Consider the following 24,974-nt stretch of genomic DNA (forward strand, 5'->3'; position numbering starts at 1 on the left):
TAAATGGGAATGAGCTAAATTGCCTAAGACTTCCACGGAATATGAGTTAATTGTATTAGATCTATGTGGGATAAAAGCTGAGTGAGATAGGAGCTAAATTCTATAAGAGCTTAGAGAGACAGGAGCTAAATTGTAATAGTTGCTTAGTCAAATAGCTAAGGATAGAAGTCAAGTAGGATAGGAGCTTACATGGGATAGGAAATAAGTGGGATTGAAGCTAAGTGAAATGGTGCTAAGTTTGTAGTCTAAGAATCAAATAGAAAAAAAAACTGTTATGCATCTTTATGACTCTATTCTCTCATCTCACCTTAGTTAGTAAGGGGCTATTACCCATTTCCAGAATATTAATAGCATTAGGCCGGGACTCCACCAAAGCAGAGATGTGTGCGGTGTGCTGTGTGCTGTGCGAGAAGAGATGTTTTTCAGCTCGCGGGACTCCACCAAAGCGGAGATGTGTGCGGTGTGCTGTGTGCTGTGCGAGAAGAGATGTTTTTCAGCTCGGGTGCGGGGCGTTGAGTGCTCAGTACGCATTCTGACACGAAAGGTAGACGATGTCGCTATTATTACAAAAAAAGTATCTTCTTTTACTTGAAGAAGAACTACAGTCTGAAGAAGCAGAATTGATAGCTTTATACTACCTAAACAAAAGAAAACATCGGTTTTGGAAAAGAAGTCACTTGTATTACCATACCAGTCATGGAGAATTTTTTACTCTGTTTAATGAGTTAGATGATGAAAGTTTTACCAAGTCCTACAGACTACCGAGGAATATATTCTACGAACTACATAACTTAATTAAACCACATATATTTAAGCAAGATACTAACTACAGGAGATCTATCTGTACCCAAGAGCGGCTAGCAGTATGTTTGAAGTAAGTACCTACCTAATTATGTTTTTGTTAATGTGTGTTTGTGTTTATGTGTGTTATCTGCGTTTGAATGTGATCAGTCTTTTTTGAGTGTTTGTTTGTTTTTGTGTAAAAGGGCTAAGTGAGAAGTACTCAAAACGAGAATCAAGAAGTACGAGAATACATGAAAAATATTATGTAAACTGAGGTATGTAAGGATTACGAGAAGAGAAATCGAGATCCGTTGTCTCTTTCTACCCCTCCGGGAGACTGGAGTGATGCATATTATGTAAAAACCAAATATATTTTTATATTATCTTATTTATTCATAAAGAAAACAAAAAAACCAACTGCCTTTCTGGCAGTAGCAAAAAAAACGTAAGGTTATATTAGAAACATAACGTACAAAAAAATTATAACAGTAAATCACATGAGACATATTGCTTTCTTTTCCATATAGTTACAAATTATCATATGTGTCTTCTTCGTTTCTGAATGCTTCTATCTGTTCATCGGTCATGTGCGTATCTTCCAAGCTTGGAACAGGTGCCTGTGTCGAACTTGGACCCGGTATTTGTGTTGAGCTAGGAACCGGTGCCTGTGTTGAGTTAGGACCACCGGCCTGTGTTGATGTAAGAACCGGTGCCTGTGTTGAGCTAGGACCCGGTGTCGAACTTGGACCCGGTGCTGAAGTGTAACCGGGGGAATACCAATTATTTTCATTTGTGTTATACCATGTGTTTTGTAGCTCAAGTTCTTCCAATTCTAAAAGAACATTGAAAATTTTACGTTTAGCCTGAAGCTGCATATATTGAGAAAGTTTTTTTACACTTTTTGATATCGACAGAAAAAAAGTGTCCATTTCGTCAAGGGTATTATTTTTCTCTATCAATGATTGTATTTCTAGTTTTTCTTGGCGTATTCTTTCACGGTTTGCTTGGTGCTGTATAAGTAAATTACTTATTTCATCCGATTTTCTTGTTGCATTTCTGCATGTCGAGGCTGAGACGCTTGATGTCGGTGACGGCGAATGTTGTACAGATGGACGATCTTCTGGAGTGCTTCTTGTATGATTGCTTGATGTTTCAAAAAACTCATCGGTTACATTACTTTCCAATGAATTTGTTTCCTGTTCATTTATATTTGTTTGTGAGGTATAATTTGTAGTCCTGTTTCTATTCGTCATATATGGTATCAAAAATTCCATTACCTTCTCATATTTCCATTCACGAATTTGTTTACCACTCTGTCCACTTCTAGTGGCATTCTTCCTTTTTAATGCGTCCCGGTGGCTGTCTCTCAACTTTTTCCACTTAGATTTAGCCGTTTTTACTGAAATAAAAATAATTGAAATCATTATAAATATTAAATGTTGACATTGCCATAGTCAAAATATACTTACCGCATTATCACTCATGCAGAATTTATAACCATTATAAATATTTAAAAAATACCAGAGTTTCAAGGGAAACCAATTAAAAAAAATATCTGAAATCAAACAAACAAAACGGATTGTATCTCTCGTACGTGGTCGCGGCAGACGGCGGCGTCGAAATTTGAAATGTTAATAAATAACGAGTGATAAATCCATTTTATTTGTTTGATTTCAATGTATTGTGCTAGTGTGAATCTTAGACTTTTAATTGTTTCTTTTCTATTATTTAAAAATGGCTATAACTTTTGAACGAGTGAAAATTCTGTAAATACATAATTTCAGTAATGCCTAATCTTTTATAGTTCCGGAAACAACACGACACTGATTAAGATATTATTTTGAAATGACCCTTCTATTCTAACTGAAACCACGACACATAAATATAAATCTATATTATAATTATTACAGGTATTTGGCGACTGGTTCAAAATTTTCACAAATAGCTGAAAATTTTAGGATTGGAAAATCGACTGTTCCAAGAATTATAGAAGATGTCTGCGATGCCTTGTGGACAGTATTACAACCTTTGGTTATGCCAGAACTTAACGAAAATGATTGGAAAAAAATTTCAAAGCAATTTGAAGAAATCTGGCAATTCAAAAACTGCGTCGGGGCCATTGATGGCAAGCATGTGTACATGTTTGCACCCCCAAAATCTGGGTCCTTATATTACTGTTATAAACACAGGTTTTCAACTGTAATGATGTGCGTAGCCGACGCTACCCGAAGAATAATTATGGTAGATATAGGTTCAATGGGAAGGTTCAGCGATGGTGGTATTTTTGCTGATAGTATATTCGGAATTCGTTTGAGAGAAAACAGACTAAATCTACCACAGCCACAACCCTTGTACCAAAATGGAGAACCTGTACCGTTTGTTTTTATTGGAGACGAAGCTTTCCCTTTGATGACTAACTTAATGAGACCATATCCACGCGATAATTTAAATAACGAAAAACGAACATACAATTATAGACTTTCAAGAGCTCGTCGTATTGTGGAAGCTACATTTGGTGTATTATCACGGAAATGGTACGTATACCGTAAAGAATTTGAATGTAAAATAGAAACAGTGGAAAAAGTGATAAAAGCAACGTGTGTTCTACACAACTTTTTAATTGACAAGATGCCTGGCTATCTAGATAATAATGAAACGGGTTTGGCCACGACTATGTTTAACGACACAAACGTGGAAAATCTATTATCGAATGACAATATGGATGCCTATCAAGTTCGAGAAAAATTCTGTAGTTATTTCAACAACGAGGGCGCCGTTCCATGGCAAGACACTCGTATTACAATATTACTTGAACGAAATACTTAATATAATAAATTGCACTTACCGTCAGATAATTGAGTTTCTTTCAAAACGTTCTCCCAAGCTGCATCTTTGACGTCAGTAAGTTTATAGGTATCTATTGATGTGTTCCATAGACATGGATATTTTTTTACTGATTCAATAAATTGTTCATCCATTACGTTTTATTTAAATTAACTAATTGTTTACGTTGAAAAATACAAACTGCACAAATTATTCACGATAAAAGCGTGTGCTCGCGCGCACGGTACTAGCAAGATGACCGGCCGGCGCGCGCGCGGGGTTCTGCGGGTTGCTAGCGGGCGAGAGGGGGGAGGGTGACATCGCTCACTGCACGCCGCTCACATCTCTAGTCTCCACTGCGCGTCGTCCGCGCACAGCTCACATCTCCGCTTCCATCGCGACATACAAATATTAAACATCTCCGCACAGCGATCTCCACTGAAGCTGAGCGGAGAGGAGACGTGTCAATAACTCAATTCTATTGGTTGTTTAAAAAACATCTCCTCTCCGCTCGTCTCGTCTCCGCTTTGGTGGAGTCCCGGCCTTATAGACAACATAAAGTTAATAAATAAAACAAGTGTAAATATAAATAAAAATCTGATATTTTATTTTCCACAATCTATTCCATCTCAGATATTTTATCGATGATTTATTCCTATCATCGTTTTAGGACTTGTTTTTTTTTTGGGATTTTAAACCATTTGCTCAATAAGATATTTTGATTCTATTAAACCTAAACCTAGTCTTCCAAATCCAGGTTCTGTAACTCCTCATCAAGGTCTTCATCGAGGAAGAGGTTCTCATTGATAGGGACAGCTGTGTCTGGGGAGGGGTCCTCACTTTTGACCTCTTGGGCTTTGTCTCCATTTTCCAGACCCTTGTTGATTTGGTGGAGTCTGTCTTCTGTTGCTTTGGTGCCAGTGTCGTCCACCTGGAAATACGACATAGTACTGAATACAAGAACTTTACTTTTAGTTCTGTTTACAATAGCTACCAATTGGCAGCAATCACGCTTAAGCAATGAGTACCCTACAGTAGAAGATGCTTGCCTTAAATATGTTTATTCACTCTTCACTTGAAGATGAGCGTGTCGGCGCGAGGTCATTAGATCGGTCAACTCGTATTGTCACGAGGCGAGAGAGTTGCGTCCATTAATTACGGACTTCGGATAGCCACTTCCAGCTATCATCAGACTCCGGTTACTATATAATATCAAAGTAACTCGATGCGGGTACATCGTTTAATTACGGAGTTCCTATGGCCACCTTCCAGTTCCATCATCAGATCAGCACGATGCCATAACAATGTTTATTGCATTGTCATCCGATTTATACACGCACGCATGACAGGTGAAACTAAATAAAAGCTTGTAAAAAAAATCCTACCTCCGAGGCCTCCATGCCGATAAGATCCAGCTCGATGTTCCGGTACTCCGTCGAGTCCTCGGCCTCCTCGTCGTCGTTGTAGTTGCGCAGGTCGAAGGCCTCGTCGTCGTCGTCCGCGTCCTCGGCCAGCGCCGGGTCGAAGGAGAACATCTCTCGTCCGGAGAGACCGACCGCGCGGCCCGCCTTGAAGTCGTTGCGCTTCTGTTCTTCCGCTTTGATGAGGGCGTCCTGGAGTCATAATTGTTTCATTTAGTTCAAATAATGAGAGGGGACTCATAGTCCACCACGCTGGCCCAATGCGGGTTAACAGACCACAGGTGGCGAATTAAGAAAATTCTCAGGTATCCTATCAGGTTACCTCACGATGTTTTCCTTCACCGATTGAGACACGTGATGTTTAATTTCTTAAAATGCACACAACTGAAAAGTTGCAGGTGCATGCCCCGGAATGGTTTTGAACCTACGCCCTCTAAATCAAAGGCAGGGGTCATATCCACTGGACTATCACGGTTCTTTATTTATTTATCTATATATCCATCTATGGACTAATTCCCGTTAATACGAAGTGGGCTATCTAACACTGAAAGAATTTTTCAAATCGGACCAGCAGGGCTAGCACGGGCAAGGGAGAAATTTATCCACGGGGAGAGGATAAAACGTTTATCCCCCACACTCGTTTTATCCACTCACCGCGCATGGGCACGCCGGTGGATATAATATCGCCGGTGGATAAACGGAGGGAAAGACTTGTCAACCCATTTGTATATATCTTATAAATTGGCATTAGGTATATTAATAGTCCGAAATAAACGTAAATTTGATAATATTTGGTTTTTTTGTGCATATTATTTATCTGTTTTCTGTTGGCATTGTTTTGTTTGGTGATTGTTTTTTGCGGTGGTTTGTAGTAGGTATCTATAGTATCTATCATACTAGCGGACCCGGTCAAGCTTCGTTGTGACATAAGTGCACTTATTCTCTATCCCTACTCTACCCTTCTTTACCTCTACCCCTACCCTACCCCTGCCCTACCCTACCCCTACCCTACCCCACCCCTACCCCACCCCTACCCCACCCCTACCCCACTCTACCCTACCCCACCCCTACCCCACCCCTACCCTACCCCTACCCTACCCCACCCCTACCCCTACCCTACACCACCACTAACCCCCCCCACCCCCCCCCCCCCACCCATACCCCCCCCCCCCCCTACCCTACCCTACCCCTACCCTACCCCACCCCATATTGCGAAGCAATTGTTAAAGACCAAAATATGCGAGACATAATTGTTTTTTTAAGTAAAGTTTTATCCCCACATCAACTTCACAGGGATAAATTTATCGCGTTTAAATGTCAAAAGTCCCAAAGTATATCATTTTATCCACTCCATATGCCATAGTCGAGGAAAAGATCTCCACGCGTAATGTCAATCGGGGATTAATTTGTCTTTCCCTTGTGGCCATGCTATGACGGGTGGATTTATATCCTTAGTCAGTGGATATAATTGGTGGATAAAAATTTTATCCCTTGCCCATGCTAGCCCGGCAGTAGTTCCTGAGATTAGCGTGTTGAAGCAAACAAACTCTAAAGCTTTATAATATTAGACTATGATATAACAGATGTTCTTAAGAAAAAGAAAACAATTAAAAATTACCTGTTTCTCTTTAATCTTTTTCTTCTTCCACGCGAGGAAGGTCTCCAATGTGATCTTGGTCTGATTAACTCCAAGCGCAGCTCGTTCCCTCTCGATGAGGTCCACCAGAGAGATCTCGTTCTTTTTGTCCTCCATCTTCTTCTTGTCCCGTTTGAGCACGAAGCCCGGCGGCAGAGCGTGTCTGTATATACACTTGCCACCGGACGGGCATTCCCAGAACCATCCGTACTTGGACTTCTCGACGGCTTCTAAGAAATGCTTGCATATCTGTCAACAGAGGTATTTAATTTTTATATATGACTAGCGAACGCCTGCGACTTCGTCCCACTTTGATCTCCTTAATAAATCCGTTCTTACCGAGCACAAACTACCGCCCTGCCAAATTTTACCTTTGTACAGATTACAGAGTACAGGGAGAGGTTTTCGAAATTTCGTAATGCGACCTTTCGCATTTATATTTATAACTAGCTAACGTCCGCGACTTCATCCGCGTGAAACTCGATGTAAACTTTCAACTACCCCTACCCTACCCCTACCCCTAGTCCATTTTCTAATTATTATTAATATGAACTTGCATAGCATAGCAGATGTCGCTACACGCAGGTAGTACATAAACTACGCTAAAATCAAGACGCGTGAGGCGATCGCGAGTGTGACAGCCGCTACGTTTCCGCTGATACCTAAAATTTTGCATTACCTTCACGCATTATGTTCCTAAACGTCCTAAAGTTCATACTATAAGAGTCAGTTTTCAAAGGATATCTCACAATGTCTGTGGTAGGCCGCTGCTTGTCGTCCCCATGCTTTTTCTCCACAACCTCCTTGAGCTTGTCTTCGTCCCAGTTGTCCATGGTGTCCTCATCGTCGTCTCTCATGTCCACGTACAGAGATCTCTTCTCAGCCTGCAATGAACAAACAACAAATAGGCTAGTTGACACTTTTTTTACATGGTCTTAAATTGTTCATTATCATTTCTATTAGACTGAAAAAAAATTTGCAAATTATTTTGAGACAATAGCCAAAGGCTGTCGGCCATGAAGGTCTATATTTTATCTGTTTAATGACGTCACTTTACCAAATCCTATACCAAATGAAGCGTTTGTCAACAAAATTAGTTAACAATTTTAACATTTAGTACAGAGTTCCCCGAAAACCCCTTGCCATGTTTTTCTGTGTTGGGTAGACCCCCTACACACCTGATATTGATTTCTTGTAAATTTCTAACTGTAGTGAAGTTTAGTGTTAAAAACATAAAGTAAAGGTTTTCTTTTCTCAGGTTTTTACAAGTTCAAATTATATTGCGACCACAATGGGAATACCAACAACATCCTACACAATTTTATAACCATATAATATTTTTTTTACTTCATAGGTACTTTTATAAAAAATGTATATGTTTTGATATTATAAGATTGTATGATGTAAGTAAATAGGTACTATCAGTGTATATGTTGAGATCCACTTTCGTGGTCCCCCATTTTCATTTCATGAACCCCCAAATTTTTTTTCGCTGATGTGGACCCTTTGCTGGTTGTCATAGACCCCAAGGGGTTGATACAGACCATTTTGGGAATCACTGATTTAGTATATCAAGTGTGTGAAGTCACCAAATGGACAACAAGGTTTTTGATGTTTGGAAATTTTTAAAAAATATGTGATAGTTAAATTAAGTTTTATAAGAAATCCTTAACTTTTATTAATTGATATTGATATATTTCGGACCCTTATTCCATGTACTATACGAAATTATACATACATAATATTGTTTATATTAAATTGATTTAACTACCCTATTGTATTGTATTTTATAGAAGTTGTACTCTGCAGTTTAAACCACATAGATCCTGATATTCTAACAAAGTATAAAACAAATGCTCTGTCTGTACGTTAAGATCTTTACACTATGCAATGCGGATTTTAATGTGGTTTATTAAAATCCATTGCATAGTTACATCAAATTATCAATTAAAATTAAACAGGAAAGTTTATACATGTTTTCCACAAGTATGAAGACGCGGGTCTTCACTAGTTCTGGCAGCATATATTCTTTTTTTTATTATTCTTTACAGGTTAGCCCTTGGCTGCAATCTCATCTGATGGTAAGTGATGATGCAATCACCCTCAATCGGTCCAGCTGGAGATCGAACCCAGAACCACTGTCTTGTAAGTCCACCGCGCTTACCGCTGCGCCACGGCGGACGTAATATGTCATAAATAGCAGCCCACATGCTATTCCAGACTATATATATATATATATATATATATATATGGACGAGGGACTAGGACTATCTTTGTCAACATCTTCTACTATCAGAAAATGGAATTTTGTAGTCAAGACAGATTAACAACAGAAAATTAAAAAAACATATTCAGCTGTTTAAACATGATATAAATGGTGGAACTAGCCCAACTTTTTTAATTTTAATATAGATTGACATGAAATACTGACATTCACACACTAGCTTGCTATAAAACTAGTCTAGAACTAATGTCACGGCAGACGCTTTTTTACATACAACATTATACTGTGAGTAAAAACGCGAAAACAGTGACTCACTAACCAGGCTAGATAAGTTTGTGGAACTATAACAGTGCTTGTTCTTCAAATTATCATAAATAATATTCTTAAAAAATCATATAGACAATAACTACAATGCCAGAACTCAGAGTTCCTATAAGTTTTTTTTTATTTATTCTTTACTAGTTAGCCCTTGACTACAATCTCACCTGATGGTAAGTGATGATGCAGTCTAACATGGAAGCGGGCTAACTTGTTAGGAGGAGGATAAAAATCCACACCAACACTTTTTTTCTACACAGCATCGTACCGGAACGCTAACAACCGGAACGGTAACTAGCCACGGCCGAATCCTCCCACCAGCCAAGTCTGACAGCATATTCAACTCACCTTTCTCTCAATAGTCAAATCGTGAGAGAATTTGCACTTGTCACCTTTTGTGCACTGGCCCTGCTTGAAGAAAGCGCACACCACCGACTTGGGATCAATACCTGTCAACAAAAAATCACTTTAACATAGAAATATTAAAATAACCATTTTATTGACTGATAAACAATCAAATGTCACCTTAATACCAATGTATATGGAATGTAATATAGCAAATAGACCAACCCTACATATATCATACACATCACATCAGAATTTAAAACTGTTGTTATTAGTGTTGAATAATAAGTTCACTAAACTAACAGTATATGGTATGTTCTTAGAAAAATAGGAAATGGCAGGGAACATTGATGCACAATGGAGTCACCAGAGGAAACAAACAGAGGAAGGACCCATTAGGAAAGAGTAATGTTGTAAGACAAAAGAGGTATAGAACTGATAAACTGGTGGCTCAGGGTAAGAGAATTGGTTCAGCAGGGCTTCAGGAAAGAGAGGAAGTTTTACCTGCGAGGGACAACTATAGAAATTAATAAATATATTAATAAATTCAACAATGTAAATACATATCCATTCTAATATTATAAATGCAAAATTAAGTCTGTCTGTCTGTCTATCTGTTACCTTTTCATGACACAACCCTGGCATACATTTGGATGAAACTTGGTATAGGGTTAAATTGGACCTCATAGCAGAGCATCGGGTTACTTTTTATCCCAGAAAAATCCTGTGGGATTTGTAAAAACAGAATTTTATCTTTAAGAGGTGTCTGCTAGTAGAAAATAAAGCATATATTAAGTAGTAGCTTCATTTACCTTTCTCAACCTTCTGTGTCTGAACAGGTTTAAACAGTAGAGAGAGCTCCTTCTGTTCTTTCAACTTCTCTTCTTTAGTCTTCTTCTTGTCTTCCATGGGCTTGGCTGGGTGAATACCGCCACTTTTGACTTGCTTCTCTACTTGTTGGATGAATTTCTGCTGTTTTGCACCCTTTTTGTTTTTTAAACCAAATGTCTTGTCCTGGTAAGAAACAATAATTATGTTAAACCATCTTTTTATTCATATGTATCAGCAAATTAAACAGAAAATTATAATAATAACATCTACCTGATGAAATTTCACTGACAATATCTTTTTGAGACTTTCTTTTTACATTATATAAGTGAGCGCTTAGCTGCAATCATGCTTGACAGTAAGCAACGATGCAGCCTATGGTGGAACATGCTTGCCTTGCTGGAAGGGCATTCCATAACTTTGCAGTGCGAATCAGGAACAAAGAACCAAAATGCTTTGTATGCGACCTCAGTAATGCCTGGCAATTCTTTGGTAAAAGGTGAAGAGGTAACTACATTGAGACGAGACAAATATCTTAGCATTCCATGGATTCACCGTGCGGGTGCCGGGTCCATCGCGTAGTACAGAGAAAAACTCCGTACAGAGTCCTGAACTTGTGACTACAGGATGTAGGGTTAAGGAATTCCTTGACGATGATCAACACTCCCCGTTTTCTGCTTGTGTTGTTCCTGTGCACATTTTCCAAAATAAATCCTGTAAAACACCAACAGTCAGGCAACATTTTGGGCAATGCTCCAATGATTGCACAACAACACGAGTGGGGGAGGGGAGTGTTAATAAATTGCCGAGGAATTCCTTAACCCTACCTCCAGATCACAAGTCCTGGACTTTGCTCAGAGTTTTTCTCTCTACCGGCAAGGACCCGGCACCCGCACGGTGAATCCATGGATTGCTAAGATAAGTCTCTTTTCACTAGTAAATATTACATTTATTAGTGCACACCCATGTCTCTGTTTACTTGAATTTCTGTTTCACACAAATCACATAGGAACCATGGATGTTCCAGGATAAAAAGTTGGATTTAGGATAGATCTTAGCCACAGTATTATAGGCTGGACTTCATCTGTCAGATCCTGATAGCTTAGTGTTGGGCTCAAAAGTAATGTTCCACCAAGGTAAAGGTTTGAGTTGTTAAAATCAAGAGATCTTGGGGTGGCTTCTATAACTAGTACAACGGATTTATACATGGAGTCATTTTTATGGATTATGTGTTAATCCACTTAAGTCAAAAGTGATATATATATATGTGTGTATATATATATATATATATATATATATATATATATATATATATATATATTTTAATTATTTATATATATAATTACATATAATGTATTGCACCTTCCCGCTCTTTCTTCGCAAGTTCTCTCGTCAGGGGTTGCCTGGTATAGATTACTTAAGTTTAATGTTTCTGTCTGTAAGTTTTTAATGTTTCAATTTATAATTGTATTTTTGTGTGCAATAAAGTATTTCTTCTTCTTCTTCTAGTTTTAGCTTTCTTCATCCACTTGAACTTCCAATTTCTAAGGGAGGCCGAGGCACTTATGAACATCATATCAAAAATGAATGGTCAAGCTATACCTGAGTTTTGAAAACACTTAGATGTTTTATTGCATATTCCTGATTGGTACAGGATTTACAATACAGTGCAATTGCTGAATTACTTAACAATAGCTTATACGCCTTCACAGAAATTAATAATTATTTAGATATATTTTTAAAAGAGCAACTGCTGAGTATATTGACGTCCCTTCTCAGAAGAACATGTCTTCTAAACCAGTAGTAGTTACAACAGAATTGACGTTTTAAGTGTTTCTAAACTAACATACATAGGTGCAACACTAGCATACCTCAATGACTTTCTCCTTCTTCTTCTGCTCAGTCTTTTTGCTGGCCGCAGCCCCCCCTGCCGCTTTCTTCGGCGGCATGGTTAGGTACGCCTTGTGCGCTTTTGTTTAAATGATACTAGTCTTTCCCTTATCTAACTTATAAATATGTGTTTTTACTCCTCCAGATCGTTCCTGCGATCGTAGAACACGTAAACATTCGTCGATTTTAAATTAAAATTACTTCCATTCCACTCGAAAAATCGTGGCTCTTGCAGACGGCTGTTGTTGACATTGACATTTATGACAGTGTTGTTGTTGGTAAATTATAAACTGCATTTCTAATATTTCCCCAAATCTGTTTAGTTCATTGCTACTGTGATAGTAACTTCATTATCTAAAGTAAAAATTATTTCTTTTAAAGTTAAGTGTATAATAAAGAAATATTACTACGTAATATATTATAAAAGTATTAATTAATTTAAAAATATTAGGGTAAATATCCTCAAAATTGTAGAAGCAAATGTAACAGTTAACACTGATGGAAACTACAACTGACAGCCACATGGATGTCAAAATGTCAAGTGTCAACTTTCTACCGTTTGCTAGTGATGTGAACGTAAGTCAAATACTTCGAATATCGATGTATCAAAACAAAGTTCGATATCTACTATATCGATATTAGTAATGAAATATCATAAATACTGGCTCATTTTATGGGCAAAGGATCAGCCTGGCTGTCCAGCGCTGAAATGCAGCCAGTATTCTTTCCACTATTCCACGTGGGCATAATTTGTATAGTTATTAGGATAAGTTAGGTTTTTTTTATTCTTTCCCGTAGGGAAAAGGCAAAGGTTATGTTAAGTTCCATTAGGAAAAGTTATGTTAAGTTTCATTTTGATTATTTCTCAATAAAAAAAAAAAATATTATTATGTATTAATATTTTGTCCGTTATCAAGGGTAATTAGCTTGCTGTCGTATTCATGTCGGTGAAATAATTGCTATTGATATTGAAATACAATAATTTGCTATTGATATTGAAAGGTGGAGGGCACGAGAGCACGTGGCAGGTCACCAATGCGCTGGACTGATCAAGTTAAAACCGCTCTCCATGGATCGCTCCACGAATGTACTAGGAGAGCCACACTGCGGGAGGAATGGCGACGGATAGTGAGGCTTGCCACCGCGCCCAAATGACGACCACGACCACTCTGTCAAGAGTGTAACGACGAAGAAGAAGAAGAATTGAAATACGTTATCTCTGTAGTCTATAAACGCCATAAAATTATACAGTATTAATTAAATAGCTAAAGTCCTTGAATTACATTTATTTTTATTTTTCAATGATAACCAATAATGTATGGTTTTCTAATTATATACGGTTAAAAGAAAATAGAATGTAGATAAAATCTTTTATTTAATTATATGACCTTATCTTATCGTAATGCAATGAATATATTTGATCCAATCTCATTAAAAATATTGCATTGTATGTAAGTCCTAAATACACATTAAAAAATCAAAACGTGTTTTTCTCGATTTGCCTGAATCGATTCTGTAAGCTGATTAAAGTTAGTGCATCACTATTATCTTTTATTCATATTTTTATTTTTTTGCTATTGGTCCGCGAGAATCAGAGGTCGGTGCGCGTCACACACGGTCAATGTTAAATTTTTATCCCGTGCCGAAATAAACAGTAGCTGAAAGTAGGCCATGGCGATTGTTAGTCTATTTTGTACGCTATCACCCGATACACCCTCGGATAGATCGTGTTTGTTTTACCAATAAGCGTGAACAATGGAAATCGCGGACGTAGAGGACGGTCAACCCGAAGTAGCGGCGACGAGAAAGAAAAGTTTGTGGTCTAAAATAAACAACAGAACAACTTACAGTTATTTAGTTAATATCGTAATATCTACGTTACTCCTCACGTGCTTAGTTCTAGTGCTTTATTTCTTCAAGGAATACCTCAAGACTATATTATATTGGGTCGATGCACAGGACCCTAAGATAATATTTTTACTTTTCATGGGATTGTTTTTGATAGTGAGTTTTCCAGTGACGATTGGATATTTAGTGTTGATAATTACAAGTGGATATTTGTTTGGGATCCTCAAAGGGTTGGGGACGGTGGTGGTGAGCGCGAACTTCGGAGTGGCGGTGGCACATTTTACTTTGAAACTGTTGAGAGCGTATCTGCCCCTCGACCGGCTTCTTAAAAACGAGACAGCCAGAGCGCTCTTGAAAGTGATATCGGGTCCGCAGGCGTTCAAAATAGTATTCTTCGCGAGGCTCACTCCAATACCTTTTGGGCTTCAAAACACGATATTTGCCGTAAGTGTATTTTTTTTTTAATTTCTTGCCCTTGACTTCGCTTGGGAACTGCATCTTATTCTTATCTTTTTCTTTATACAATGACTAGTTCATGCTTGATTGCAAACACACAGTCCATTATAGTTATTGTTTTATCTTATTTCTCCTTCACCATTTTAATAAACTGTTGTGTGCATTTCATAAATGATTCAAGATTACAATCCTGGATTAGAGAAGGAATTTTCCATTTAGTACATTTTCTAGTTACTATGCATACTCTAGTTAAAAACCTTGTGTAAGCCACTGTACGCCGCTGTCTGCTAGTTTGGAAGATAAAATTGTAAATTGACTTAAGCTGGCTCATCAATCAGGAGCAAATAGGATATCCTTTCCAAGGAGATTTTTGAAAACCAAGGCTAAAACTTCTAGCCAAGAAAGTTGCTATAAATCTGCTGGGAGGGCACTAGTGTAGGTACAGAGTAAGCTGAGATAAATATTTCTTGCTCTTATTATGTTAGCTTGGTATTTTGGTATAACTACTTATTTTTTTTTTCTAAAAAGAATATTTGCCATATTTTTTTTTTCAATATAACTGATATTCCAATCTTCCAACAAAGTCAGAAAAAACTGCTGAAAAAAGTGTGTATAATAATAAACAGGCTTGGAATTAAACCTTAACCCCTCTATTGACGCTTACTCTTTAAATTATACCTTTTTTCATAAATTTGAGTTCATTTGTTTCTGACGCTCCTGCCCCTAAACCAATTTAAAAAATTCTTTAACCAATGGAAAGTTACATTATCGGCGAGTAACATAGGCTACATTTTAACCCTGTATAGCCTTGGAATCTAACTACATATTAAGTGTATTTGAACCTGTACTAGTCAAAGTATAAATGAGCCGTTTAAATTTAAAAATCCACTTTAATTATAATTATCATTTTAAGTTGAGTAATTTAGTTTTTATCACTCAATAGTTGATTAAATTTATAATTTTAGCCATGGCTTATTTTAAACATTAATTGGTCATTTAATATATCCAGAATGTTATACTTATTCATAATTAAGCAACCAAAACTGAATGTTATTCATTATTTCATTATTATATTTAAGGAAATTGGAAAAATAAAAGCAAATGACTAACTTTTAACTGACTCAAATATGTTGAGTTAGTAAAATAACGTAACTTCTTTGTTTCATTAATTATTATTATTATCTTATTATTATCTCTAGCCTAATTAGTCCACTAGGCCTTTAAAGTAGGAGAAGATATTTGGAGCTTAGTTCCAGGCTTTTTTTCATACAGAATATTTGCCATATTTTTAATATGACCAATATTCCTGTTCCCCTCCAATAAGTCAGAAAAGACTGTATTAGAAGTGGGTACAACAATAGTCCAGTGGGCGTGGATTGAACCACCACCTCTATAGGAAGTCTGGCCCCTTTGCCACTGAGCTACTGAGACTTATAAGGTACAAGGGGACGCTCGCGGCTTCGTCCGCCCTTAGACCTCTTTAATTCGCCCCTATCGCAAAATCCGTTCTTAGACCTACAAACAATAGACTATCTCCCTGCCAAATTTGTCCTTGAACGTCAAGCTGTTTCTGAGGTTTCTTGATGACCTTTCGAACTTATATATTATGATATGGGTTGGCAGCCATGTTAATAATGCTTTGGTGTTTCTTATACAAACTGCTAAATTCTGGAATTAATAGATTCTCTTCCACAACATACTTCAATTGAGGGAAATCAAGTCCAGTCAAGTTCACTCTCTAATGCTGTCCACCCATTTTTGATATTAGCGGCTGAATACTCTCTTGCCTATTAGCTATAAAAATTCATTTCTCAGTGTAATAAATAGTACATATAAATAATATGAAATAACAAAAACAATGCATTACATTCTGAATTATGATGTTGATCTATCTTGTCAAGGTGATGTATTTCCATCAATCATATTTAATATATAATATTGTTCCCAGTAAGTAGTAATACTTGTAATATACTTTATTTCCATAGAAACTATTAACGTGAAGGTTACAGAAAGCCTGGCTCTATAATTCAAAGAGCTTTTCCAAGGTGAATTTATACTTGGCTCTGTTTAATTATTCACCCAAATAAGCCCTTTTGTTATGAGCTTTCTACTTGAAGGGTGCTATTTTAAGAATGAAGTTATAATTTCAGGCTATTCTGGAAACAAAGTTATATTTTGTGATTAAATTAAGTGAGCAATTGTAAGTTCATATGATTACTGTAATTTTAAATTCAAATTAAAATCTTTATTTTAAGTAGTAATTCTCAAAAGTCAATTCTATTTGTTTGTAGTGATTATTACTGGAAATAAAGGAGTTCTTGTATTTTGCTAAGGAATGATTTGTGATTAATAATATCCCTGTCATGCAAAATGGTTATAAATAGTTAGTTATAATAATTTTGTCTGATTGTCCTATTGGACTCTTCTCATTGTCTTAATCCTATTGACTCCACTGTTTAGTAAAGAGGGATGTTGATCCAAAAAGCTTGAAAAATACAGACAAAACTATAATAGTCTGTGCTTATCAATTTAAAACATATTCATCATCATTATCAACCTATATTCGGCTCATTGCTGAGCTCGAGTCTCCTCTCAGAATGAGAGGGGTTAGGCCAATAGTTAATGGCCAATAGTAATAAAGAAAGAAAGAAAGAAAGAAAATAAGTTTATTCACTTTTTAGTGTCACATATAGTACATCCTATCTTAGATAGATATTACATGACTGTCTGTGACACCAAACAGAAAGGGTTTACAGCTCAGCATTAGCCGTTCATCGCTGGAAAGCAATGCGCAGCGCTGATTTTCAGCTGAGACCCGGGTGACGTCACAGTCAGTTATAATTACAAACTAAACATCTAATCAAAATACTTTAAATACATTCAAAATAAAAATTCATATAATAAGACACAAAATAAAAAACCAAAAACAAAAAACCTTGATAAGAGCGTATAAATAAAATGATAATAACATAAAGATAAATGCCAACATACAATAATTAATATGACATATATATACATATAATATATATAAATAGAAATATGAATACTTATACCAATTAATAGACTGTACCTAAATATGTTATTTGCATCTAAAGGTCCCACTAAATAATTGATGCCTCCACTGCATAATCTTCTAACTCTTTTTGCCTATATAACATGAACTTCTTCAACTTAATAGTCCACCATGCTGACCTAATGCAGATTGGCAGACTTTTCACACACAGAGAATTAAGAAAATTCTCTGGTATGCCGGTTTCCTCACAATGTTTTACCTTCACAGTTTGAGACATGTGATATTAATTTCTTAAAATGCACATAACTGAAAAGTTGGAGAACCATATTTGATTCCAAACCCTCCGGAATTGGGTCTTATAAGAGTAAGAACGTGCAATAGCCTGACATACTTGAAGGTAGCCAATTTAGTGGAATTCTGATTATGGTGGCAAAATAGCAAGTATAATTTTTTTTTTATTTTTCTATTAGGACAACTAACAGCTGATACAATGTCACATGTCAATATGTGTACTATATAAAAATAAGTCGGGTTTTCCTTCCTGACGCTATAACTCCAGAACGCGCGAACCGATTTCCACGGTTTTGCATTAGTTGGAAAGGTCTCGAGCTCCGTGAGGTTTATAGCAAAAAATTCAGGAAAAGGTAGTGGTAGGGTAGGGGTAGGGTAGGGGTAGAGTTGGGTAGGGGTAGTTGAAAGTTTACATCGAGTTTCACGCAGACGAAGTCGCGGGCGTCCGCTAGTTCAACATAACAATAGATATAGTTATTGCACACCTAATTATAGGTTATCACAGCATATACTAATTATAGTCAATATTATGTCAAAATCACAGTTGTCAGCAATGAATCAATGTCAATGCAAATTATTATTTGATTCCAGACCCACAACTGTAAAGTATAAAGTGTGATTTTCAAAAAAAAATCGGCATAACATGATTTTTATTTATTTACTATATGGTTGGAATTTGATTTTAAAAACTTTCCGCCTTCATAAAATGAGGTATGTGTAGCTATCGCAGGCTCGTTCCATTATGGTCGCTCCACATTACAGTCGTCAGATGTTCAAATCTAATTAGATTCAATTAACTTCATCACTCACGCCTGGTGGTCGACTTGCCTGGGCCACGAAACTCGCGTGATAATATTTTCATTCGCTTTAATTTTATATGGGACTATCTACTTACCTTAAGAAAAAGAAACAATGTTTTTCCTTCACCGTTTGAGATACATGATAGTAAATTTCTTGAAATGCACACAACTGTAAAGTTAAAGGTGAATGTCCTGGACCGGATTTGAACCCACACCCTCCGGAGTTAGGCAGAGGTCATATCCACTGGGCTATCACGGCCACTACACACGGTGTAAATGGACAGTCAATTTTAAAAAAGATTGCCTTCGAAAAATCAGGATATCTCTGCAGAGCTTGGCAGACCACAGGTGGTCCTTGGCTAGACGATTTTGTGTACACTAACAGTTTGTTTCTTCATGTAAAGCTAAAGTAACAGTAAAAGTAGTAAGTAGTAAAGAAGACTTTATTTTTCCGTGAATAAGACCGTCACTTTTGATTTATGACGTTACTTTGACTGTTACTTGCGATGAAGAAACTGGCCGTAAGAGAGTTTGATGCTGTTGAATGAACTTGGAAGATAATATATTTCAACCAATTTACACAAAACCTTCACAAATTAAATACCTCAACCTTCCTCATCAATCACTCTATCTGTTGGTGAAATCAGCATGAAAATTTGTTGAGTAGTTTTCTAGTTACACTAGAACAAACAAAAAGAAAAGTCAGGGTTTTATATAAGTTTTATTGAAATGGTAATCATCATTATCAACCCATATTCGGCTCATTGCTGAGCTCGAGTCTCTTCTCAGAATGAGAGGGGTTAGGCCAATAGTCCACCACGCTGGCCCAATGCGGATTGGCAGACTTCACACACACAGAGAATTAATAAATTCCCTGGTATGCAGGTTTCCTCACGATGTTTTCCTTCACCGTTTGAGACACGTGATATTTAATTTCTTAAAATGCACACAACTGAAAAGTTGGAGGTGCATGCCCCGGACCGGATTCGAACCCACACCCTCTGGAATCGGAGGCAGAGGTCATATCCACTGAGCTATCATGGCTCTCACAAATGGTAATAGGTAGGTATTATACCAGTTAAGTATAAATAGTATATTAAGTAAACTTATAACTTATAATATAAACAAGACGACATTTTTTCCTCGCTATAGAGTAGGTCGGTTGAGGAAAAAAACCCGAGCTAGGTCGTAAGACAATACTATTGCGTTATTTAATTACTCTTGCATCAAGAGTCAAGGTACTAAGGTACAAGGTACATAGGTACTTACCCATGCCTAGAAGGTACGTACATACGTAGATACCTAATGCAATTACTTGTTCAATTTGTTCATAGGTAGTCAGTACAAATAGTAACACCCGACGGGATTTTTCGGGACAAAAAACAAGCATAGGATATTTCGGAACAAAAAACAACCTTGGTCTTTTTCGGGACAAGAAAGCAAGCTTGGGATTTTTAGGGACTAAAAACAAGCTTATCGTAGGATTGTTTCAGATAAGCTTAATTGGCCTTAAGAGTAAGAAATGTCGAAACATGTATGTATGTAAGCCACTGATGAGCAAATAATCTCACGTGCCTGCAGCGTTAACGGCTTGACGTGCGATAAAACTGATCGTGTGTTGGTCGTGATCTTCATGATGTCATGCACATCGCCGTTAGCCGCTACACGCATGTGAAATTACTTGATCGTCAGTGGCTGTCATAATGGAATCGTACCGCGACAAGTGTCTCGGCCTTCTGCATGAACAGTGGGTCGAGACTGAGACACTAAAGATCTTGATGGCCTCCGTGGTACAGTGGTATGCGCGGTGGATTTACAAAACGGAGGTCCTGGGTTTGATCCCCGGCTGGGCTTTCTTAATTAGTCCAGGTCTGGCTGGTGGAAGGCTTCGGCCGTGGCTAGTTACCGGCAGTTACCCTATCGGCAAAGACGTACCGCCAAGCGATTTAGCGTTCCAGTACTATGTTGTGTAGAAACCGAAAGGGGTGTGTATTTCATCATACTCCTAACAAGTTAGCCCGCTTCCATCTTAGATTGCATCATCACTTACGATTAGGTGAGATTGTAGTCAAAGGCTAACTTGAAAAATTAAAAAAAAACATTTAGTATAGTTAATTAGTTACTCAGTTGTGTTGTACCAAGTCATTAATTCACACTGTAATGGAATGTCCAAGTTAAGTTGGTAATTACCATTAACATCTGATAGTCCATCATTATCAGCCTATTTCCCACCATATAGTACAAGCATGTATAGGGGATTGAGCGCAAACCCACCACGGTACTCCAATGTGGATTGGCGTGCTTAGAGTGATAATTTGACGATTTAACAATCATTCAATATAAAACAAACAAAACAAACACACTTTCTTTGCATAATAAAGGAACCTTGTTTGTCGGGTCACTTAGTTCTATCGCCGGGCGAAGGAAGCATAATCTCATGTTAATGTTTTGTTTTTGCCAAGAAAAGATAAAAATGCATAGAGGCCGCTCCAGTTGAGGGGAGACGCCTATTGTGCTACGTTCTCGTCTAACAAAGTATAGGACCATTTGGTCGACCGTTTTGGCCACTCCTGGTCGTGCTGGGGGTGTCAATCAAATATGATACTAGTTTAGAGGTTGTTGAAGTGTTCATGTTTGCTGTTGCTCTTCTTTCAAGGAGAGGTGAAAGGGGAAGGGGGTATATGTTAGTAATATTATGAAGGATAACAAAAATAATAAGTACGTAATTGTGTTTAGGTCATAACAAGAGCATGCAGCTTAACACTAATTGTAGCGATATACCTCTACAGCGGTTGTTATTGCAAATCAAGTCTGAATGGCCTTAAGACTTTGGTTGTTTTGTATTTTCCTAGCTGACTCCCTGCCCCCCCATTGTCGACACCCTCGTCCTCTCGTATGCGTGTTACTGGATGATCTCAATAAAGTGCGCAAATAGAAGTGCGCCATAGAGTTACGATCCCATTGTTCTCGGCGCCCGGGGGATGTCTGCTGGGTAATACGTCTCCATGTGCACACGGGGAATGACGTCATTCGCACTTTTGACAGCTTCTTAAATCATTATGTTCCTGAGTAAGTGTGAGATGAGTTCCTCTGCGTGATCAAATCATAAATGAGGTGATCCGCAGATAAACCAAAGTCACTGACATAGTTTAGCGAGTCGCGAAGCTGAAGTGGCAATGGGCAGGCCACATAGTTCAAAGAGCCGATGGACGTTTGGGTCCCAAGGTGCTGAAATGGCGACCCCGCACCGGAAAGCGCAGTGTTGGCCGACCCCCCACTGGGTGGACCGAATACATTAAGCGGGTTGCAGGGAGCCGCTAGATGCTGGCGGCTCGAGACCGTGTTGTTTGGAAGTCCATGCAAGAGGCCTATGTCCAGCAGTGGACGTCCATCGGCTGATAATGATGATGATGATTATGGGTCACTACTCTATTTTTAACCGACCTTCAAAAAGGAGGACGTTCAGTCGTATGTATGTCCAGCGATATTTTCGTTTTTTCATTTTATCATGGTCGTTATGGAGCTCTATAGTCTTAACTATCAGAAACTAAAGGATGTGATAATAACATAATCGTAAATACTCGTATTTTCACATCTGTAAATGTAGCCAGCTGTTTGTTTGTAGTATCGAATCAAATGCTAAATCGTTTTTGATGAAATTTGATAAATTGGACCTAGGAGCAGTAGGTACATAGACTTACGTACTTGTTTATCACGAAAAATCTGTGGTTCCCGCGAAATTTATGAAAAACAATTCAATTTCAATCTATACTATAGCCTTTCTTGATGAGTAGGTACTGTTTACCAACAAACAAATTAAAAATGAGGGTATAAATCACTAGTCATTTCACAACTAATAATAATTTTATGTAGCTTGTTCTTAAATTGATGAAAATAAATTTTATTAATAAGCTTAGAACTATTAGATATGGTTAATATATTTTAAATAACATTTTATAAACAAACAGTACATGATTTAAAATAAATAAGTTATTAAATGATATGCGTTTTCTACTTTCATTTTTAATTTCTTTGTTGGTGAACAGTACTCATCACGGGCATCCACTAGGTCGGTACAAATATGTGTAAATTGATAATGATCTACAAATAGATAGCCGATACTAGACGTGTGCTGTTTTTATTGCATGTTTAAACGACGCTAAATATATACGTCGCGAGTGATAAATAGATAAGGAATGTAATAATAGTATGTCAACAAACGAAACTGCTGTCGTGGTCTGCAATGCACTGCAATGGAATTTTCTATAGTAAAATATTGAAAATGTGCACCTGATAACTTTTTTATTCTTTACAAGTTAGCCCTTGACTACAATCTCACCTGATGCTTAGTTAAGTGATGATGGAATCCACGATGGAAGCGGGCTAATTTGTTAGGAGTTGGTTGAAAATGCATACCCCTTTTGGTTTCTACACGACATCGTACCGGAACGATAAATCGCTCGGCGGTAGGTACGTCTTTGTTGCTTTGAAATTTGAATAAAACCAATTTGAAAAAATCTTTCTCTCTTGGGAAGGTACACTATCCACGAGAGATGTAGGCTATATTTTACCTCCGTATTCCAACGGGAACGGAAACCACACGGGTGAAACCTTGTGGCGTCTGCTAGTGTTTTTTAGTGTTGCCGCACACGGGCTACATGCGACAGCCACAAACGCCGCTACAAGAAGCAAGAAAGGACCACAAAAGTAGCACTTGTGGCTGGTGGTCGACATTTGCGGTCGGTGGCTCCTACTTTTTAACCGACTTAAAAAAAAAGGAGGAGGTTTCTCAATTCGACCGTATATCGCGTGTTGCGGCATTTTGTGTCGGCGTTTAGTGGCTGCTACGGGCCACAAGAAGAGAGCAGCGACGATTGTAGCGGGTGGCGGCCACCGGCGTCAACCGTGTGCGGCGAGTCCATATAAAATGTATGAAAAGTACATGAAATATGCCGGTAGCGGCCGGTGGCCCGTGTGCGGGAGCCCTTAGATGGCATTTGTAATAACGACACACATAACACGCGCCGCGGTGGCTAGACGACGCGTCCTTGGGACATAACTAGTGCCGTAAGAAAGAGTTTGGAGATAAATTGTGACTGCGTAATTGACCTGACCTGAATTAAATTACTAAATTGACAGGAGGTCCTTAAATTAATCTCAGAGGGACTTACAGTACAATTTTACAAGCTCTTTCGAAACGTCAGGTAATAATATTACACTTAATATAATGGTGATAATAATCATTCGAATACTTAAAATTCAAGTTATGAGGGTTCCAAACGCGCCTTGGTCCCACAACAAACTCAGAGTTCGACAGAGTATATATTGGTTGGCATGACTAAAAGTCGAAATATTCTAAATATTTAATCCCCACTGTCTCTCTGTCTATCTGTTACCTTTTCACGACTAAACCGCTAAATCTGTTGGATGAAATTTAGTATTGAGATATATTGGATCTTGAAGATTTTAATCCCACAAAAGTACCGCGAGATTTTTTTTAAATTAAAGTAAATTATCACGCAAACGGAGTCCGCAATATAGTCGATGGTTTAGTAAGGCCGGCCGCATACACTCGTTTTCCGAATCCGTTTGCCGTGTTCAGAAAACCTAACGCTTAAAATATAAAATACATTAAATGACGCACGCACGTACTTTTCTTTCCGAACGGAACAAATTCTGCGCGTACGTAAGGAATGCGAGCCCTTGCGACAATATACAATATCAACATCTATTTTAAATTTGGAACCAATTATAGTACCAAAACGACTTTCCCGATCAGTCCGTGAGCTCACCCTGAGGTCATGCCTGAAAATCAGCGCTACAGCATTAGCTGTGGCATAGAGCTGAGGCAGCGACCCATTCAGCTGAAGCATTTAAGTTTTAAATTCTCATGTTTTTTTTAGTTTATGTTATGTTTTTTGGCTGAATAAATGATTTTTATTTATTATTATATATTAATATGATAAGTATATATAGACAATATCCGAATAAAGAAAAACGTAGTCTGCGGAATTCCAAATCGAAATTACGCATTAGGAAAACGAATACGGAAAACGAGTAGTAGGTATGCGGCCGGCCTAAAAATAAATTATTCAACTATGATTGATTGTAATTGTGCTGTTTCTCTAACAGTCATTGACAGCCAAATAGGCTACTTGCCTCTTTTGTAAACAGTGTTTAAACTGAATAATGGAAGTATTATGAGCTATATTTTATTTTGTCCCGTCAATAATATCTACGTAAAATTTTTGCCGCCGAAACAGCACATTAGCAACTGACGTCATTCATAGAGATAACA

The 24,974-nt window shown here is 37.7% G+C and overlaps 4 protein-coding genes across 4 annotated transcripts in view; 2 read left to right on the forward strand and 2 right to left on the reverse strand.

The window, feature by feature from the left end:
• The first annotated feature begins 334 nt into the window (after nucleotides 1–334).
• LOC128198809 (uncharacterized) lies at nucleotides 335–3,638 on the forward strand. Its single transcript, XM_052885909.1, has 2 exons — nucleotides 335–874; nucleotides 2,694–3,638. Exons 1-2 carry the CDS (start codon nucleotides 552–554, stop codon nucleotides 3,607–3,609), a joined length of 1,239 nt encoding a protein of 412 aa, XP_052741869.1. The 5' UTR covers nucleotides 335–551; the 3' UTR covers nucleotides 3,610–3,638.
• LOC128198810 (uncharacterized) lies at nucleotides 1,154–3,763 on the reverse strand. Its single transcript, XM_052885913.1, has 2 exons — nucleotides 3,629–3,763; nucleotides 1,154–2,182 (listed from the first exon to the last, which is right to left on the reverse strand). Exons 1-2 carry the CDS (start codon nucleotides 3,759–3,761, stop codon nucleotides 1,311–1,313), a joined length of 1,005 nt encoding a protein of 334 aa, XP_052741873.1. The 5' UTR covers nucleotides 3,762–3,763; the 3' UTR covers nucleotides 1,154–1,310.
• A 427-nt stretch (nucleotides 3,764–4,190) lies between these two features.
• Nucleotides 4,191–12,528, reverse strand: LOC112047883 (zinc finger CCCH domain-containing protein 15 homolog). The gene is made up of 7 exons (XM_052885910.1): nucleotides 12,250–12,528; nucleotides 10,363–10,564; nucleotides 9,554–9,654; nucleotides 7,413–7,547; nucleotides 6,646–6,912; nucleotides 4,992–5,219; nucleotides 4,191–4,537 (listed from the first exon to the last, which is right to left on the reverse strand). Exons 1-7 carry the CDS (start codon nucleotides 12,325–12,327, stop codon nucleotides 4,346–4,348), a joined length of 1,203 nt encoding a protein of 400 aa, XP_052741870.1. The 5' UTR covers nucleotides 12,328–12,528; the 3' UTR covers nucleotides 4,191–4,345.
• Nucleotides 12,529–13,834: 1,306 nt separating this feature from the next.
• LOC112047877 (transmembrane protein 64) overlaps nucleotides 13,835–24,974 on the forward strand; it is a 44,560-nt gene continuing 33,420 nt past the window's right edge. The window contains exon 1 of the mRNA XM_024085159.2: nucleotides 13,835–14,560. Coding sequence (XP_023940927.1) covers nucleotides 14,024–14,560 — 537 coding nt within the window. The 5' untranslated portion in view covers nucleotides 13,835–14,023. The remainder of the gene's footprint in view (nucleotides 14,561–24,974) is intronic.

The sequence above is a fragment of the Bicyclus anynana genome, chromosome 15 (assembly GCF_947172395.1).
Source record: "Bicyclus anynana chromosome 15, ilBicAnyn1.1, whole genome shotgun sequence".
Lineage (NCBI taxonomy): Eukaryota > Metazoa > Arthropoda > Insecta > Lepidoptera > Nymphalidae > Bicyclus > Bicyclus anynana.

Coding starts and splice junctions, on each gene's coding strand:
- LOC128198809 (XM_052885909.1), top strand. CDS start 552: ATGTCGCTATTATTACAAAAAAAGTATCTTCTTTTACTTGAAGAAGAA. Junction 875..2,693: donor CGGCTAGCAGTATGTTTGAA/GTAAGTACCTAC, acceptor TAATTATTACAG/GTATTTGGCGACTGGTTCAA.
- LOC128198810 (XM_052885913.1), bottom strand. CDS start 3,761: ATGGATGAACAATTTATTGAATCAGTAAAAAAATATCCATGTCTATGG. Junction 2,183..3,628: donor AGAAACTCAATTATCTGACG/GTAAGTGCAATT, acceptor TTTTTATTTCAG/TAAAAACGGCTAAATCTAAG.
- LOC112047883 (XM_052885910.1), bottom strand. CDS start 12,327: ATGCCGCCGAAGAAAGCGGCAGGGGGGGCTGCGGCCAGCAAAAAGACT. Junction 10,565..12,249: donor AGAAGGAGAAAGTCATTGAG/GTATGCTAGTGT, acceptor GTTTCTTACCAG/GACAAGACATTTGGTTTAAA. Junction 9,655..10,362: donor GACACAGAAGGTTGAGAAAG/GTAAATGAAGCT, acceptor TTTTGTTGACAG/GTATTGATCCCAAGTCGGTG.